Source organism: Sarcophilus harrisii, chromosome 1 (genome assembly GCF_902635505.1).
Source record: "Sarcophilus harrisii chromosome 1, mSarHar1.11, whole genome shotgun sequence".
Lineage (NCBI taxonomy): Eukaryota > Metazoa > Chordata > Mammalia > Dasyuromorphia > Dasyuridae > Sarcophilus > Sarcophilus harrisii.
In genome coordinates this window covers 505737113-505758025 of record NC_045426.1, presented here as the reverse complement: position 1 = coordinate 505758025, position 20913 = coordinate 505737113, and the positions used below count along the sequence as shown (strand labels likewise).

At 34.3% G+C, this 20913-nt stretch overlaps 1 protein-coding gene across 4 annotated transcripts in view; it reads right to left on the bottom strand.

Moving 5' to 3' along the window:
- The window catches only part of NAPG (NSF attachment protein gamma), a 47634-nt gene extending 41780 nt beyond the window's left edge, over positions 1-5854 (bottom strand). The window contains exon 1 of one of the 4 annotated variants that reach the window (XM_031946647.1): positions 5536-5854. In XM_031946647.1, the coding sequence (XP_031802507.1) occupies positions 5536-5591 (56 nt within the window). In that variant the 5' untranslated portion in view covers positions 5592-5854. The remainder of the gene's footprint in view (positions 1-5535) is intronic. The other 3 variants (XM_031946646.1, XM_031946645.1, XM_003760062.4) reach the window with 3 other exon arrangements.
- Between the last annotated feature and the right edge of the window lie 15059 nt (positions 5855-20913).

The window sequence follows — 20913 nt, the reverse complement described above, 5'->3', positions numbered from 1 at the left end:
GGGATAGTTCTCTGTTTCTACAAACACACTATATTTTCACAACTCCATGCTGTTGCTTAAACTAACCCTCATGTTTGGAATGTTCTGCTTTGACCAGTTGGCCAATGTATTTGTTCATCCTTTAAAGTTCAACTTAAAAGGGATATAAAACCTGAAATCATTTCTTTAATCCTTATTTTCATTAGTATTTTATTTTGTAAAATTACCACTCTGATCACACAGCATTCTGTTCTGTAAGATTTTAACATATTTATTCAGTTCAACTAAACAAATATTAAATGCTTAATATTTGTGAAGCATTGTGCTAGGCTCTTGTAATTCTGAATCATATCCTACCTGTTTTAATATAATATTCCTCTCCTTGACTACAAATTGTAGGAGAGCAGGTTAATGTCTTATAATAATAATAACAATAATAATACTAACAGGAGAAACTGATATTGTATATTAACATCTGCAAAGTACTTTACAAATATTATCTCTTTTAAATCTCATAATAACCCAGTAAAATAAATATCACAGGTATCATTATCCCCATTTTAAGATGAGGAAACAGCCTCAAAGAAGTTAAGTGACTGATCCAGCGTCATAAAATATAATAAATGTTGAAAATGAAACCCAAATCTAAATTTTCCTGATTCAATGCCAACAACTACCCTCTGTGTATGCCTTTGCAAACTTTGTATTCCCATCCATTACCTAGCATAATGCTCTGAACAAAGTACTTACCTGATCTCTGACACATTCATCTATACTTCTTCTTAAAATTCTTAGACCAGTAGAATCAGTAGGGGCCACTAATAATATTATAAGGGATCCACGCAAGCTGCAGAGTCAGAAAACCATTTCAGTGGGATCCTTACATACAGTTAGTGGTCCCTGTTTCTTGGGGAATAGTTGACAAAATAAATACAAATAAAATAGAATATATAAAGTGTTAATATGTAGTTTTCTAATCCTTGTATGCAGTAACTAGACTGTTTCTCTTTGAGTTTGGTGCCAATGATCGAAGCAACTTCTTGTGGAGGCAGAAATTTGAAAACAAACAGGAACTGCTGAATATATATACAGATAATTGGTTATTATTGTGAAGTAAGAACTTACAAATATGAGGAATCAAAAAACCCCAGTAGATTTATAAGAGATGATGGAAACTGAGAGCTCTATCATAAATAAGAAAGTATTAACATTCTTCTCATGATTTGGCTTATTAGAAAACATCATTCTCAAGGAGAATAAATATATGAAAGAGTATATGTAAAAAAACATTAAATGGAATGCTAAAAAAAATTTTTTTAAAGGGAATGGTAAAATAGCATGGTAGAAAATATGCATAACTGACTAAAAAACTAAAATTAACAAAAGTAAAGCTATAAGATTACGTAATTTTAGAGTGAGGCCATCAGATTAGCAAACTTCCTCATTTTACAGAAAACTTCTCTAAACATTTGTTTCCTTAAATTACTTGCTCATAGTCACAAGGCTAATTACTAAGAGAACTTGGGAATAGAATTCAAACTTGTTTAATCATTTTTTTTGTTTTGTTTTTTTTCCTATTCTGCCATCTGCCCATACCCTACAGTGGAAAGGAATAGTCACATGCATTTTTAGCAGGTGTTAAAGTTTTTAAAGGTATAATATACAGATTAAGTAACTGTAAAGTAAGTCTTATCACCATGAGAAATAAACAATTCACTGGAAAGATCCTTTACAACAAGTATTACTTTATTCCTTTAACCATATTTCAAACTTTCTAAGGTTAACAAATCATTGTTTATAATTTTCTTATATTGCCACCATTCCTAGCTTAGTGCTGGGAACATTAGGAACTCAATGAATGGTCTAGATCTAACTTTCGCTGAACAGAACTATGACCCTATATTCATTAAATTTAACTATTATGGGCTCCACACACATAACATAATTTCATTCTAGCTATTTCTGAATATCTTTTCCCACTCCTTCCTCTTGGAGAAGGAACCCAATCTGAGCAGAATGCATGACTTAGTAAATAAATACTAATAGAAACACAACCATAATGATATAATACATGTACATACATATGAACTTTTTAAATGAATTTGGTAGTTCATTAGCAACTTTAGAAATAAAGCTGGGGAAGAATCATTGGCAGAATGGATCTAAAGACAAGACTGTTAAAAGAAAAGCCTTTAACCAATCAGTCCTCCTTCACTGGTACCCCTAGTGGTGTAAGGAAAAAAAAAATTAGCTTCCCAATTAAAGGACTAGACTCAAATTCTAGCACTGCTATTTATAATCTACATAATGTGGAATAGACCACTTCACTTTTCTGAACCTCAGTTTTCACCTCTGTAAAATGTGAGATTTAGACTGGGTGACTATGATTCTTTTCAAATCTTCACCCTGTAAAAATCTGAGAGAAAACACTGCAACTAATGGAACATTAGGTTACTAAATTTAATAGGTTACTGATTTTCCTAACCAAAAATAGGGACACAAGGTCTAAGAAAGGATATTTCTTTTATAAATTCTTACTAAAAGCAATGCCAAGTAATATGGTTAAGCAGGAAGTATGGTAGACACTAAATTTTAATAACAGAAAGAAATATATAGGGATATATTCTGATTTGGGATGAAATATAATTTCTGTACTTTCTATATACTAAACTATGAGACATCTGGTTAGCAATTACAGATACCTGGAAAATAAGAAACATCATAAATTTAGAGGGATGGGGTCTTGAAAAATCAACTTAGTCAAAGACAATCAATACTAAATTCTCTTAATCTCAATGTTAATTTGTTCTCTATAAACACTGAGAAAATAAAACTATGTTCAAGGAGCTGTCCTAGGTGCTGGACAATACAAGAATAAACAAAGATCTTGAAAAGTTGAAAGTCTATTGGAGTGCTCCTATATATGTATGCATGCATTTACCTTTGGATAAAGAATTAGGGAAATACAGATTCAGAGCCAGGCCCAAGCCAAGAGAAGGTAGCTTTCCCATTTAATTCAAACCTGATCATGTCTCTTCTAGTTAGGAGGAAAAAGAGGAGGAAGGAGAAAAGACGGAAGGAAGGAAATAGCTAGAGAAGAGATAATTTACAAAAAAGAACTTGAAAGTAGAATGGGATAGGATCTAAGACACAAGGGAGAACCCACATAATGGAAAGAAAGGTCATTGGATTATTATCAGAAGATGTATTCTACTACTTAATAACTTCATAAATTTGGGTAAGTTTACTTCTCTGAGTTTCTAGTTCTTCAGCTATGAAATGAGGATTGGACTAAATGGTAACTTAAAAGGCAGTGAATATTTTAGTTATCCACAGAAAGAACAAGGAACTTCTGATATAGGGTCAAAAAGAATATAGGTGAAGATGTTTTAGAGAAAGAGAAATTTTTGAGTAGAGGAGAGGTAAGTTGAAGGAAGTCATTTTAGATGGCTTTGGTCTTCTAAATAAACATAGAATCAAAGTCATCTACAAACATGGACTTGAAAAAATAAATTAAAAGTTTGAACAGCAGTTGTGGAGAATGATTTCAAAAGTCAACAAAGGATGAATCAAATACTAAGAAATAGTAATTACTTTCCAAATAGGAAGAGACAAAATGAAATGTAATAATAGCCTAAGGCATAGCTTCACAACCTTCAGAAATATTTTGCAAACTAAGAAACAGAGGACAAAGCATATGGTTCGATTTACTCACAGAGGCAAATCATGAATGGACTGAAAGACTAGCATTGAGAGAACAAGAAAAGTTGAAGACCTTGAGGTTTTGATAAGGGCAAGGATTATATTTATTGTAAATAAAAAAGTGAAATATATAGAAAAAATCTGACAGGTCCCAGAAGGGAATTGTAAAATTCAAAATCATGGAAACAGAATAATTTAATATAATGACGAATTCAAAGTGTGGCCATTCATTTATGAATGAAATGAAAATGAATGTCACTAATCTTCTCCAGAATTATGAGCTCACTGAAGTAGACAATGAAGTCAAAATGACAATAGCAAGGGGGCGGGGTTCTGAGCTGAAGGAATTAAAAAGAGGTAAAGGTACAAAAATACAATGACAAAAAGAGAGAAAGGTTAGTATGAATAGTGCGAACTTCAAAAAAAAAACAAAACAAAAAAAAAAACAAGAGGTTGTTGAGAGATGATGATAGAAATATAATCTGGAAGTAACAGTAAAAATAAAGATATGCTATGCTAAATACTCCACATCACCCTGAAAGTTGGGGGTTAGGAGTGGAGAAAATGTCAAAGGCAAGTCCTTTCACAAACATTATTGAGTGTTTAATAAAAAGATCCTTCATTGACAAACTATTACTTCTCTAAACTTACTGAAGACATTTCTTAAATTCTTAAATAAATGTAAAGGGAAACATGTATCTCTAAATACTACTGGAAGATAAAACTACTTACTGACTAAATAGGATATTTAATCTGGTAATCCAATAGAAATTTTGAGTTGCCTGTACCCCATGCTCTCTATCATCATCTTCATCAAGCAGTGGTATTGTATTACCCAAAAATGTCAAGCCCAGACAAGATTAAATGGGCATAATCTCTACCTTCTAAGAATTTACAGGCATGACGACAATAAAATACACACAATTTAAACTTCAAATACATTAGGCATTTACATATATTCAAACAATTGAAAATTTATTTTTTTTTTGGTGAAGAGACTTGAATGGTGGGCAGATATCCAGAGAAGAGTCAGAAAATACCACAAGAGTTTCGAATAGGAAAAAAAAATAAGTTTTAGTGGAGTAAATAGATGGAATAGATGTAGTTTCTGGCTCTTCTGAAGGAACAGATGTGCTATGGGTTCTTCACAAAATATCACACCACGGATATTCTGCCAATATATGGTTATCATTTATAACTCAGGTAAGATTTCCTTTGCTTCAAATGACAACTGTCAATTCCATTATCACAGGAGAGGCAGATGGACAATCTACTGGTTAATTTATAAAAATTTCAGGAGAGGCAGATGGACAATCTATTGGTTAATCTATAAAAATTTCAGCATTGAAAAGGAGAGTTTTAAGAACTAGGGCACACTCTCAACAATTACAGAATCGGATTCTATACAGAAATCTTAAATCAAATATTAATCGAAAGAGTATGTAAATATATGCTAATTATTATTGGTTGTTTTGTATGTCTGTGTGTAGAAACACACATATATATGTATATATAAATAAAAAACAGATTAGACAACGGACCCCCCAAATGGAATTTACTATCTATGTCAGTATCGAACTAGAATTTGTTTAAAAGAAACAAAAACAAAAGCATCAAATCCACTCCCCTTTCCCAGAAAGGACCAAACACCGCAGAATTATTAATACTTCTGCAGCCACTTCCGGAAAACCGGAGTATAAACAGAACTACAACTCCCAGGATGCACCGCAACCCCTCCTCCGACGTCCAGTCGTTCTCTTAGCCCGAGTTCGCAGGGAATGGCAAGCCCAGAGCGAGTCCTTGGTTCAAGAAAAACGGCAACCCATACCTCAGCACCGGGTCTGGATCACTTACTATTTCTCGGCTTTGGCGATATGTTCCATTCCTTCGTTGATCTTCTGCGCTGCCATCTCCGCAGTCTCCGCTCGGATACTGCGGAGAGGACTCCCTCTTCCCGCTGCTGCAAAGGACTCCAGTTTGAAGCCGGGGATGGGGAGATTTGAAAGAAAGAAAAAAGGAAAGACCGAGTGGCCTAACCAGAAACCTGGCTACGGAGGGGTGGAGGGTTCAAACCCGGCGATGATGGCGGCCCGAGCGGAGTCTTGTCAGGGCGCACTGTGAGGTGGCAGGCGCAGGCGCAGTCCTCCCAATTTCGCGGCTGGGGCTGCTGCTGGCGCCTGCGCAGTGCTTCCAGCTCGAGGGAAAGCGGAAATGCTGGGTGTGTCCTATGCCGTGAGGCCTGGGGAGGAACCCGGGCTTTTCGAGGTAGCCGTGGGTTTATAGCGCAGTGTCCCGGAGGTCCTGCCACTCTTTAGTGAGCAAACCGAACTAAGCCACTGTTTCTCTGAATATTCCTGGTATCTTTTCCGTGCCTATTCAGGGTGTCCCAAAAGTCTAAGCTTCTAACCTTAAAATTTTACTAAGAATATCATTTCTAAGGATGGGGACACTTGGCCAATTTAAAACTTTGTTTTTACGCACAAGGAGGCCGCCGGTATGATCCGCAAAAGCCCTTTTGGACTTAGAGGATTTAGAATTTGCAAGACACCTTAAAACGATCATTCAGTGAGCATTTATTGAGCATCCACTGTGCCCAATCCTTTTATATTGAAAAATTCAATTGGTAGTTAAATGGGGAGGGGGAGGGGGTGGAGAGAAGGGCAAATAAAGGGTTAGGAGGGAAAAAAAAAAAAGAAAAAGAAAAAGCATTGCTTCCTCATCTTTCCACTACTCTTTTAAGAATCCCGAGAATCCAAGCACAGCTCAGATGTTTCCCTTTGCAGTTTTCTATCCCTTCTCTACCAACCAGTTGTTAATGTCTTTTTTCTTTTCTAATTACTTTGTATATATGATTAAACACTTAGGAATGAATGAAAACATATTTAATAAGCACTAAGTTGTTCAGTTGCATCCAACTTTTCATGATTTCATTTGTGGTTTCTTGGAAAGAGAGAATGATTGGCCATCTTTCTCCAGCTCATTTTATAGATGAGGAAACTGAGGTAAACAGGATTGAGTGACTAGCTCGGGGTCACATATCTAATAAGTGTCTGAGGCCAAATTTGAGCTCAGGAAAATGAGACTTCTTCATTTCACGTATTGCACTCCCATTTAATTAATTAATTAAATGCCTTCCCATTCAATTGCACCCAGTTACTTTGTACACATTTATCTGACTTCTTCATATACTTGAATTAAACTAAGTGAAATAACATTGTAAAAAAAAAAAAAAAAACTTTTGCAGATGTTAAAAGCTCTAACTACTAGCTACCAGAGCTATTAGTTATTCATTTTAGCAAAATGTACTCTTTGAGGCCGAGGCTATTTTTGTTTTCTCACTCAATGCCTAGCAATAGACCTTATACATGGAAAGCACTTAATGAGCATTTAGATCTTGTTTGAACATCATTTATAAGTACTTTAACTCTTTCAATTTCATTTGAATTTTAAGTCAATCTGATACTATTTGAGTGGTCTAGAGGTTAGTAGCTATAAGAGGGTTATTAAGAATCCCCAGTAAATCGGCTGCAGGTTCTAGGAGTGAAAGAATTCACTTATTCCCAAATATTAGTTGCAAAATGAAAGTTTATTGTTAGATAGAAATCAGTTTAACCAGAGACTGACTTCTATAGTGGCAGATCTATGGAAAATGGAGTTTTGCACTGAGAATGCAGTTCTCAGTGGACAGAAAGTCCTGGCAGCTGAGTAAGCTACCGAGGTCCATCTGCAAAGACTTTAGTTGATAGCAGCTTATTATATTGGCTATCTTAGTGGGGGTTGAGAAGCCCAAGCAAGTCAGAATGGAGGCTGCGAGAACTGGAGCAGATCAGAACCAGTAGGACCTGAGAGAGCCTAAGTTGGCTCAGATCCAGTGGGGGCTAGAACAAGCCTGGATCCCTATTGGAATTCAAAGGAATTCTTTTTGACTAAGATTGTGAATCAAAGGTTCTGACTTCCAGGAAAGGCAACTTTTGTCTGGGAAGGATATGCCTCAGCCAGGAGAGGCTGAGAATCTGAAAGGAATCACGGATCAATAGGAAATAGTTTCTTAAAGACTCCAACCCGCTTCAATTCCTGCCTCAAAGTAACTTACCTTACATTGATAGAAACTAGAAAAGTCCAGAGATAAAGGGATTTGTTTAGTCAAGCAAAACCGTAAGAAGCAGAACTGAAATTCAAAAAGAAAGTCAGGTCCTCTGATTCCAATTTCCTCTTTCTCTAGTCAAGCTTGGAGGCAACATTATCCCCAAAACACACACCCACAGGAGGGATTGTCTTGTTTTCTCATTTGTAGTCCTAGTACAGTATCTAGCATTGAATGGGTTAAATAAATGGTTTGTCTGAAACATATATTAAGCATTTGGGGGGAAGGAAAGGGATAGGGAAGAAGTGGACCTGTGATTTTTTTTTTTTTCTTTTCTTTTCTTTTTTTTTTTTTTTTTATTTAATAGCCTTTTATTTACAGGATATATACATGGGTAACTTTACAGCATTAACAATTGCCAAACCTCTTGTTCCAATTTTTCACCTCTTACCCCCCCCACCCCCTCCCCTAGATGGCGGGATGACCAGTAGATGTTAAATATATTAAAATATAAATTAGATACACAATAAGTATACCTGACCAAAACGTTATTTTGCTGTAGAAAAAGAATCAGACTCTGAAATATTGTACAATTAGCTTGTGAAGGAAATCAAAAATGCAGGTGGGCATAAATATAGGGATTGGGAATTCAATGTAATGGTTTTTAGTCATCTCCCAGAGTTCTTTTTCTGGGGATAGCTAGTTCAGTTCATTACTGCTCTATTAGAAATGATTTGGTTGATCTCGTTGCTGAGAAGGGCCTGATCCATCAGAACTGGTCATCATATAATATTGTTGTTGAAGTATATAATAATCTCCTGGTCCTGCTCATTTCACTCAGCATCAGTTCATGTAAGTCTCTCCAGGCCTTTCTAAAATTATCCTGTTGGTCATTTCTTACAGAACAGTAATATTCCATAATTTTCATATACCACAATTTATTCAGCCATTCTCCAACTGATGGACATCCATTCAGTTTCCAGTTTTTAGCCACTACAAAAAGGGCTGCCACAAACATTCGTGCACATACAGGTCCCTTTCCCTTCTTTATAATCTCTTTGGGATATAATCCCAGTAGTAACACTGCTGGATCAAAGGGTATGCACAGTTTGATAACTTTTTGAGCATAGTTCCAAACTACTCTCCAAAATGGTTGGATTCGTTCACAACTCCACCAACAATGCATCAATGTCCCAGTTTTCCCACATCCCCTCCAACAATCATCATTATTTTTTCCTGTCATCTTAGCCAATCTGACAGGTGTGTAGTGGTATCTTAGAGTTGTCTTAATTTGCATTTCTCTGATTAATTATGACTTGGAGCATCTTTTCATATGACTAGAAATAGTTTCAATTTCTTCATCTGAGAATTGTCTGTTCATATCCTTTGACCATTTTTCAATTGGAGAATGGCTTGATTTTTTATAAATTAGAGTTAATTCTCTATATATTTTGGAAATGAGGCCTTTATCAGAACCTTTGACTGTAAAAATATTTTCCCAGTTTATTGCTTCCCTTCTAATCTTGTCTGCATTAGTTTTGTTTGTACAAAAACTTTTCAGTTTGGTATAATCAAAATTTTCTATTTTGTGATCAGTAATGATCTCTAGTTCTGCTTTGGTCATAAAGACCTTCCCCTTCCACAGGTCTGAGAGGTAAACTATCCTGTGTTCCTCTAATTTATTAATAATTTCATTCTTTATGCCTAGGTCATGAACCCATTTTGACCTTATCTTGGTGTACGGCGTTAAGTATGGATCAATGCCTAGTTTCTGCCATATTAGTTTCCAATTTTCCCAGCAATTTTTATCAAACAGTAAGTTCTTATCCCAAAAGCTGGGGTCTTTGGGTTTGTCAAAGACTAGGTTGCTATATTTGTTGACTGTTTTATCCCTTGAACCTAATCTATTCCACTGATCAACTAATCTATTCCTTAGCCAATACCAAATAGTTTTGGTAACTGCTGCTCTATGGACCTGTGATTTTATTAATATAGATAGAGAACTCCAGGATGACAAAATTCCTTTTACTACTACAGATTGACATCTTTTTTGCAATTTAATTGTTGAGATTTGCCTTCCGCATTAAGAACCTAGATTTACCCAAGATCACACAGTCAATATATGTTAGACAGGGCTTAGAGGTTTTCCTGACTAAGGGGTATTCCATTATTCCCCACTGACTCTTCTACAAAATAAATACAAAGTTTTATGAGAGAGTTCATTAGCAACTCAGGTGGAAAAAAAGCTTTATATAGTAATTTGAACCAAGTTTTAAAGGAGCAAAAAAAGGTACATTCCAGCTGTGGAGAACAGCTGGTGACACAGAGAAAGATGTAGCATTGTTAGTACAGAGCAGTTATTAGGCCAGAATGACTGGATCAAGATGTTCTTAGATAGGAATAATGTATGAGGAGACAGGAACTGTAGCAGAAGGCCAGATTGTGGAGAGATTTAAATGCCAAACAAAATTTATATTTGATTCCAGAGGTAATGGGGAGCCATTGGAGTTCCTGTTGTGGGGAATAGCACATGATCAGACTAAAAAAATCATTTTGGCATCTAGTTATATAGACTGGGGCTGATTCAAGTTATGAATAGAATGAAATGAAACATTTATAAACCAGTTAACAAAAGGAGATTGATTTAGCCATCACATAAAAAGAATATGTAGCAAAACTCCTGTATTAGTTTCAGAGGTCCTCAAACTACAACTTGCAGGCAGGCAGCTGAGGATGATTATCCCCCTCACCCAGGGACATGAAGTTTATTTAAAGGCCCACAAAACAAAGTTTTTATTTTTACTATAGTCCAGTCCTCCAACAGTCTGAGGGACAGTGAACTGGCCCCCTATTTAAAAAGTTTGAGGACCCCTGGTTAGCTAGACATATCCTTCCTTCCCCATTTCCAGAGGGAAAAGCATTTGGTTGACTGGGCATGAAGTGTATTGTAACTAGAATAATTCAGGGCACTAACAGGAGATACCTTTTTATGCAGTAGGCAATCAGGAAGCCACTCAGTCCATGATTTTAATCACGTCCAGGCACAGTTCCTTGACTTTTAGGAAAGAAAAACAAAAAACTGGCCTTCGTACATGACATACACTGATACCACTACACTGAAGAAGATGAATTCAAGTAGGAAGAGACTAGAGGTAGAGAGACCACAAAAATCTGCTGCAATGGGGTAAGAGTAAATGAGGGGCTGAATTAGGGTGAAGAGTGAGTGAAGGAATGATTGGAAAAGATATTGGTCCATTAATAAGCATTTATTAAATGCCTACTAATAAATACTAGGGACATAAGAGACAAAAAAAAAAAAGCAATTCCTGCCCTCAAGGAGTTCACAATTTAATGCGGGGGAGACAACAAATGAAGAGTACAAACAAGTTATGTTCAGCATACACAGGAAATAATTAAGAAAGGGCAGGCACTGAAATTAAGAGGCCTGGGGACAAGCTTCCTCTAGAAGGAGAGGAACCACAAGATTTGTTAACTCATTTAATATATAATATGAATAAAGACAAAAAATGATCAATGATATTAGAGAATGAATCAAGACCTTAGGAACTTTGAATGACATCAAAAGAGCATGCAGAGGTCCAGCAAGTGGAGTCTATATGTAAGTCTTTCAGAAGTTCAGTTTCTGAATCCAGTAATGACTCAGCCCTAAGAAACAATCTAAGTGACCCAGTCAGTCTATTGATTTAGAGATGGTCTAATCCTACAAATTCTTTTGAGACACCTCAAGAAACCAGTCCCAATATTCAATATTGAAGAGTTAAATCTCCACATGCAGTCAGGAGTATTTGTTAGTCATCACTTTAAGTTTGAGTTCAGTCTCTTTAGGGACCCATATGGTATGTGTTTGTGTTTCAGTTGTTGCTATATCTTCTCAGTCAATATCCTTTTGTTAAACAAATTTATGTCAATTGGTCGATTAATATTGGTGAGATATTGATAAGTTATTGATTTTGAGAAGAACATGCCAGATAGAGATATCAGAGTGATAGTACTAAGAAACCCCCACAGCCCCTCAGGATTATTCTTAGAGCCCTGGGACTGAGTCAAGAGAAACTGGGGATCCAACCTGTTAGTTTGAGTGTTTTTTGGCAGAATGAAGTTTAGAGCCAATGTGCTACATTATGTCTATTAAGGGGGTGAAGAGACAGAAACCTCTATTGATGTAAATTATGTCCCCTTTAACTTTGGAAGGGGCCCTGAAACTGCATCCCCTTTTGGGGTGAGGGGGAGGAGGGATTTCCCGAGTCTCAAACCCTGGGAGGGGCACATCTTTTCCAAGGCAACACCCTTCCCAAGATAAGTAATCTCATTTAATTGGCAATCTGGGCCTGGGGCATAGCCAACAAACAACCTTCTGAGTGGCTCAAACTCTCAGTTAAGTAATCTAATTCAATTTTGAATTGAATCGAAGCCCCAAGCCTCAGAAGGCTAATAAAAGATAACTCTGAACTCCGAATCTTTGCAGATGTCCTAACAGGATTTTGCCCACTGGTGAAGATATTTTCTTCTCAGTGCAAACCCATCTTTAAATTAGTCCTGACAGGACCTTGCCCATTCTGTCTTCTTAGAAAAATTAACCTGCCAGGATTCTTTGCCCACTAAGAAAGCTTTCTTCTTAGTGTGAATAAATCCCCTTTTGCCACAGACTTCGGGTTTGCAAATTCTTTCACAAGGAACCTATGGCATGGACCAGAGGGTATCTCTTACCCTCAATTCTTGCACCTCATTACTGACAGTAAAATCAATTAAAGGAAATTGCAATGTTAAAGTCTAGAGGAAAGTGGAGGAGAAATATGACACTGAAAATTATCAGATCATAGATTAGAGAGAGAAGGGACCTTAGAAGTCATCTAATACAACTCCCTCATTTTACAAATGAAACTGAGGGCTTATTGAGTATCTACTATGTAAAAGCACTAGGGAAGCAAAGAGAAGCAGAAGATATTTCCCTTAAGGAGTTTACAATTAAATGGGGGAGAAAATAAGCAAACAAATAGTATACACAGTGTAAGCGGCCTTACTCAATTTCACAGTAGAAAGTGATAGAACTAGTATTTGAATCCTAGTTTTATCATTATTTATGTCCTATGAACCCTCATATTGCTGTGTCAAAGGATTGTTGTTATTGTTCAGTTATATTCAATCACATCTGACTTTTCATAACCCAATTTGAGGGCTACTTGGCAGATATACTAGAGTAGTTTACTATTTCCTTCTCCAGCTCATTTTCTATATGAGGAAACTGAAGCAAACAGAACTAAATGACTTGCCTAGAGTCATAATGCTACTAAATGTCTGATGCCAGATTTTATCTCAAAAGATGAGTCTTTTTGATTCCAAACCCAGTGTCCTATGCACTGCGTCTCCTAGGTTCTCTTGGGTCAAAATGTATACACAGTTTTATAACAATTTGGACATAATTACAAATCAGTTCAGAGTTCTACCAATAATGTATTATCATACTAATTCTTCCACAATTCCTCCAACATTTGTCATTTTGTCCTATTATTTTAGCTAATATGATAGGTACAGTATCTCAAAATTGTTTTAATGTGCCTTCCTCTAATCAATAATGATTTATGGCATTTTTAAAATATGACTATATATAGTTTTAATCTTTCTCCAAAAACTGCCTGTTCATTTCCTTTAACCATATCCTTTAATCAATTGAAGAATGACTCATATCCTTATAAATTTCACAAAGTTTTCTATATATTTGAGAAATGAGGCCTTTAATAAAAAAAAAAACCAACTATTTATGAAAATGTTCCTTGAATTTTCTGCTTTCCTTCTATTCTTGACTAAACTAATTGTTTGTACAAACCCTTTTTAATTTAATGTAATCAGAATTATCCATTTTACATCTCACAATATTCTCTTTCTTCTTCTAACCGTAATCTTAATATTTTTCATTTTTTTATTATTTTAATTTACTTATAATATCTCCCTTTATGTCAAGGTCATGTATCTATTTTTGTTACCATTGTTAAATGATGTAAGATACTGACCTATACAACTTTCTAGTTATCCCAACAATTTTTAGCAAAGAGTGAATTCTTATTCTGAAAGCTTAAATCTTTACAGTTGTCAAATACATAGTCACCATAATCACTTATTATTGTGTATTGTATATCTACTCTATTTTGCTGATCCATCATTTTATTTCATAGCCAGTTTCATATAGTTTTGAATATGACTGCCTTCAGTATAGTTTGTAGGCAATTAGGAAACACAGTAGATAGAGGTCCAGGTCTGGAGTCCAGACAATTCATATTTCTGAGTTCAAATCTGGCCTGAGACCCTTACTGGCAAATTATTTATTTGCCTCAGTTTCCTCATCTGAGTTGGAGAAGGAAATGTCAAACTACACCAGTATCATTTCCAAGAAAACCCCAGAAGAAATCATGAAGAGTTAGACATAACTGAGACAAGTAAATAATAATACAGTTTAAGACCTAGCACTGCTAGACCTCCTTCTTTGATTAATTCCTTTAAAATACTCTCGATTTTTTATTCTTCCAAAGGAATTTTGCTATTTTTTTCTAGATCAATAAAATAATTTTTTGGTAATTTAATTGGTATGGAACTGAATAAATAGATTAATTTAGATAAAATTATCATTTTTATTATATTGGTGTGGCCCACCCATGATCAATTAATATTTCTCCTATCTTTACCTACATAAAGAGTGCTTTATAATTTTGTTCATATAGTTCTAGGATTTCTTTTGACAGTTATATTCCAAGGTATACTATACTGTCTATAGTTATTTAAAAAAAAAAAACTCTCTCTGCTTAATATTTCTTACTATATCTTCTTAAAGAGCTTTGTGGGTGATAGATAGAAATGCTGATGATTTACATGAGTTTATTTTATGTCCTATTACTTTGCTAAAATTGTTTTCTCAATCAGCTTTTTAGTTGAATCTCTAGGATTTTTTAAGTATACTATTATATCTTTTGCAAAAAGAAATAATTTTATTACATCATTGCCTGTTCTGATTACTTCAATTTCTTTTCCTTCTCTTACTACTATTGCCAGCATTTTCAGTAAAATGGACATCCTTATTTCACTTTTGATCTTATTGGAAAGATTTTTAACTTATTGTTGTTTTACAGATAATGCTTGTGGATGGTTTTAAGTAAATTCTTCTTATCAATTTAAGGAAAAATTCAATTGTACTTATGCTTTAATTTTTTTTTTTAATAAGAATGGGTATTGTAATTTGTGAAAGACATTTTTTCTATATCTACTGATATGATGATATGTTTTTTAATATTTTTATTATTGATATAACAAGTAGGGTTTTTAATTTTATTTTTGTTGCTTTTTTAATTAAAATAGTTTTGCATTTCTGGTGTAAAGCCCACTTAGTCTCAATGTATAACCTTTGTATCCTAGTTATAGTATCCTAGCTAGTATTTTATTCAGGACTTTTACATCATTATTCATTAGTGAAATTGGTCTATTATTTTCTTTCTCTGTTTTTGTTCTTCCTGGTTTAGGTGTCAAGCACCACATTTGCTTCATAAAAGGAGTTGGAAGAGTGCTTTGTCTATTATTTAAATAATTAGTGTAATACTAAAATTAGTTAAAATGTTTGGTAGAATTCACTTGTAAATACATCTGGTCCTGATGCTTTTTTTTTATCTTAGGAAGCTCAATTATGGCCTATTTAGTTTCTTTTTATAGTCTTATTTAGATATTGTATTTCTTAAGTTGTCCTGAGGACTTAATGTTTTTATATGCATTCTTCCATTTCACTTAAACTATTAAATTTATTGGCACATAACTGGGAAAAATAACTCCTAATGATTGTTTTAATTTCATCTTCATTAGTAGTATATTCATCCTTCTCATATTTGATATGTGATTTGATATTCTCTCTTTTTAAATCATATTAAGCAATAGTTTATCTATTTTATCAGCTTTTCATAAAATCACCCCCTAGTTTTGATGTAATAAGACTCTGTGTCCCCCTGATCTTTGTGGAGAGTAGGCCATCTGGCCTGGGGAAATTCCCTAAAAATGATCCCTACCCACCTGAATCTCCTGGCTCCTGGAAAACTACCTGGTTCCCACAGGAAACTCCCACCTCCAATTTGATATAAACTGAGATTTGGGGGGGGGGTGGAGGGGAGGTGTCAGGGTTGGAAAGGCCCTGATGTGAACTGTGTCCCTTTTATTCTGTGGGGGAAAGGTGATTGGGTCTCAAACTCTCTAGGCCTCTGGGAGGGGCCACACCCATTCATGATAAGTAATCTATTCAATCGGAGATCTTGGCAAGGAACATAATCACCATCCTCTATTGAATGGAAAAATTAGCCCTTAATCTCCTCAGCCTCAAGCCTCAGAAGGCTAATAAAATACAACTCTGAACCAAGAATCTTTGCTAATTCCTAATCAGGAGCTATTTGCCCTTCTGGATTTAGCACACTGATGAAGATATTTTCTTTTCAGTGTCAAACCCATCTTTACAATAGTCTTAACAGGACCCTGCTCACTAAGAAAGTTGTCTTCTTAGCAAGTTGTCTTCTTAGTGCAAATAAATTTCCTTTTGCCACAAACTTCAGGTTTTCAATTTCCTTTCCAAGGAATCTAAGACATTGACCAGAGGGGATCTTTACTCTCTATTCTTTCACCTCATCAATGTGATCTGGGAATCACTTTGGTCTGGAAAACAATTACTACCCTTATTGATTTGGAAATTAGCCCCTAATCACTCTCTAGCCCCAAATCACAGAAGGCTAAATAAAAACAAGTCTCTGAACCCAAAACTTCACTATATTCCTAATCAGAAAGTAGCCCACTGAGGGAAATAGTTTCTCAGTGAAATAAACTCATTTTTAATTGAGTAGATACCCATCAATTGGAGATTGGCTGAATAAATTGTGGTATATGAATATTATGGAATATTATTGTTCGGTAAGAAATGACCAACAGGATGATTTCAGAAAGGCTTGGAGAGACTTACACGAACTGATGCTGAGTGAAACGACCAGGGCCAGGAGATCATTATATACTTCAGCAACAATACTATATGATGATCAATTCTGATGGACCTGGCCATCTTCAGCAATGAGATAAACTAAATCAGTTCCAATGGAGCAGTAATGAACTGAACCAGCAACGCCCAGCGAAAGAACTCTAGGAGATGAATAAGAACCATTACATTGAATTTCCAATCCCTATATTCTTGCCTGCCTGCATTTTGGATTTTCTTCACAGGCTAATTATACAATATTTCAGAGTGTGATTCTTTTTGTACAGCAAAATAACAGTTTGGTCATGTATGCTTATTGTGTATCTAATTTATACTTTAATATATTTAACATCTAGTGGTCATCCTGCCATCTAGGGGAGGGAGTGGGGGGAAGAAGGGGAAAAATTGTAACAAAAGGTTTGGCAATTGTCAATGCTATAAAATTACCCATACTTATAACTTGTAAATAAAAAGCTATTTAAAAAAAAAAAAAAAGAAATAAACTCATTTTTGCCAAAAACCTCACTTGCAGACTGGGACTGTGAATTCTTTTGCAAAACCTGTGACACCAGCCTGGGGACCTCCAACACTATTAGGGTATCTCTCACCCCTCAAGATTTTCATTATTAGTTCAATGGTTTTCTTACTATCAATTTTTTAATTCTCACCTTTAATTTTCAGGTTTTCTAATTTGATGTTTAACTAGGGATTTTTAATTTGTTATTTTTCTAGTTGTTTTTTTAAAATTGTACACTCAATTCATTGATCGACTCTATCAGTTATATTGATATTGGCATTTATAGATATAAATTTTCCTCTTTCTGTTTTTGCTGTATCCCTTATCTTTCTTATGCTTTCTCTTTAATAAAATATCATTATTATTCTCTTTAATAAAATATTTTGTTTCTATGAAATTGTTTAATTTCTAATTAATTTTTAATTTGTATTTTCATGGCTCTTTATTAAATACATTTTATTGAATTATGATCTGAAAAGGATGCATTAATTTCTTGAAAAATGCATTAAGTATTTATTCCTTATCTTGGTATACAGTAGGAAATATTGCTCTATACCTTGTTTCTGCCACATGATTTTTCAGGTTTTTGTCAAATAATGAGTTTTTGTTCTAAAAGCTTGAATCTTTGGGTTTCTCATATACCAGATTATTGTGATCATTTACTACAGTGTAATTTGTATTTAAATTATTCCACTGATTTACCACTCTATTTCTTAGCCAGTACCAGATTATTTTGATAATTTTTGCTTTATAATACAGTTTGAGATCTGGTCTGTCTAGAACACCTTTTTTTTTTTTTTTCTTTTTCTTTTTGATTCCCTTGATATCCTTGAGCTTTTGTTCTTTCAGAAGAATTGTGTTATTCTTTTTTTTTTCTAGCTCTATAAAATAATTTTTGATAGTTTGGTTGATATGGTACTGAATAAATTCATTTAGGTAGAATTATTATTTTTGTTATGTTAACTGAGCATACACATAAACAATAAATATTTTTCTAATTGTTTGGATCTGACTTTATTTATGTGAAAAGTATTTTGTGGTTTTGTTCATATAGTTTCTGAGTTTGTTTTAGCGGATAGATGGCCAAGTATTTTATAATCTCTACAATTATTTTAAATGGAACTTCTCTCTCCATCTCTTGCTTCTGAATTTTGTTGCTAATATAAAGAAAAATGCTGATGATTTCTGTGGGTTTATTTTGTGTCCTTCAACATTGCTAACTAATTTCTTTGTTGATTTTCTAAATATATCATCTACAATGAGTGACAGTTTCCCTTTCTTGTTGCCTATTCTAATTCCTTTAACTTATTTTTCTTTTCTTGTCCATATACCTGATAATAGAGGTGATCACCTCTGATTGTACTGGGAAGACTTCTAGCTTATCTCTCTTACATAATGGTTGCTGATGGTTTTAGATCAACAATACTTATCATTTTAAGATAAATGTCATTTATTTTAATGATCTCTGGTGTTTTTAATAGGAACAAATGTATTTTGTCAAGTTTTTTTCTGCATTGATTGAGATGATCATATGATTTCTGATGATTTTGTAATAACAAAGGTTAATATAACAAAGGTCAATTATACTAACAGTTTTCCTAATACTGAAGCAGCTCTGCATTCCTGATATAAATCCCACCTGGTGATAGTTTATAATCTTTGTGATATATTACTGTAATCACTTTGTTAGAATTGAATTTAAAATTTTGGCATCAATATTCATTAGGGAAATTGGCCTATAATTTTCTTTCTCTGTTTTGGCTTTTGTTTGGGTATCAGCATATTATCTATATTATAAATTTAGTAGGACTTCTTTATCTGTATTTCCAAATATTTTACATAGTATTTGGGATTCATTGTTCTTAAATGTTAGAATTCACTAATGAATCCATCTGATCCTTGTGAATTTTTTTTTAGGAAGTATTGATTGCTTGTTCAATTTCTTTTTCTACGATTAGATTATTTAAGTATTTCATTTCTCCTGTGAATTTGGATGATTTAGGTTTTTGTAGATATTCGTCCATTTTATTTAGATTGAAAAATTCATTGGCATATAATGGAGCAAAATATCTCCTACCAATTGTCTTAATTTCCCTTTTCATTGATAGTGAATTCACCCCTTTCATTTTTTATATTGGTGAATGAAGTGAACTGTGAAAGCTGTCTCACAAAATGGAGACAGTATTATAAAAATTGAATAAAGGTTGGCTGTGCTCTGGGACCAGGTTTCTTTCTCCAGACATCATGGGGGACTAGATAGCCCTTTTCTTTGTGAGACTAATTTGGGGCTACCTTGGCATTGAAATTCCCATATAAGGTAATTTAGTAATCTTAAAGATGTGATTGGGTTGAAAGTTTTTCTTCACTTATGTCTTAGAATGTGAGGTCATCTATCCTGGCTAATCAGGGCACAGAGCCAGCCTAAAGGGAGTGTTACCTCAGGCCAATATATAATTCTTATCTGTTAACTGGGCCATGCCTTTTGTGAGAGAGGAGGTTTGTGGGGAGGGAGACGCTCTATCTCTCGAGATCTTAATAAAATTCCTTTCTGGTTTTACCTTGAGAAATCTCCTTAATTTATTTATTTGAGCTGGTGGTCTTTGTCCCACACATTAGTCATTTGGTTTTCTTCTTTAATTTTTAAAAAATGAAATAAATCAGTGGCTTACCTTTTGACTGTTGTTCCCTCCCCACTCCCAAATCAGCTTCTAGTTTTATTTATTGTTCAATGGTTTTTTCACTCTCAATTTTATTAATCTCTTCTTTAATTTTTAGGATTTCCAATTTAGCATTTAATTGGGAATTTTAGTATGTTCTTTTTCTAGTTTTTTTAGTTGCATGTCCAATTCATTAATCATTTTCCTCTATTTTACTGATGTAATTAGAGATATAAAATTTCCCCTAATAACTGCTTTTGCTGCATTCCATAAATTTTGATGTGTTGTCTCATTGCCATTTTTTGATGAAATTATTAATTGTTTCTATGATTTGTTCTTTGGCCTCCTCCCCTTTTGAAGATTAGATTATTTAATTTCCAATTGATTTTTAATCTCTCTTTTCATTGTCCATTATTGAATGTAATTTTCTTGCATTGTGATCTGGAAAAGATGTATTCAATATTTTTGCTTTTCTGCATGTGGTTGTGAGGTTTTCATGCCTTGATACATTATCAATTTTTGTGTGTCATGTACTGCTGAGGGGGAAAAAAAGCATATTTCTTTTATTCCCATTCAATTTTCTCCAGAAATCTATTATTTCTATTTTTTCTAGAATTTTATTCATTTCCTTAAGTTCTCTTTTTTATTTTTTGGTTGGATTTATTTACCAACTTAGAGAGGAAAGTTGAAGTGCCCCACTAATATAGTTTTATCATTTATTTCCTCCTGTAATTCATTCTTCTTCAAAAGTTTAGATATTATACCATTTGGTGTATATGTGTGTGTGTGTGTGTGTGTGTGTGTATGTGTGTGTGTATAATTAGTACTGATAGGACTATTGTCTATAGTGCCTTTCAAAAAGATATAGTTTTCTTCTTAATCTCTTTTACTGATACCTAATTTTGCTTTTGCTTTGTCTGAGATCATGATTGCTACCTCTGCTTCCTATGCTCAAAATCATAGTAGAAAA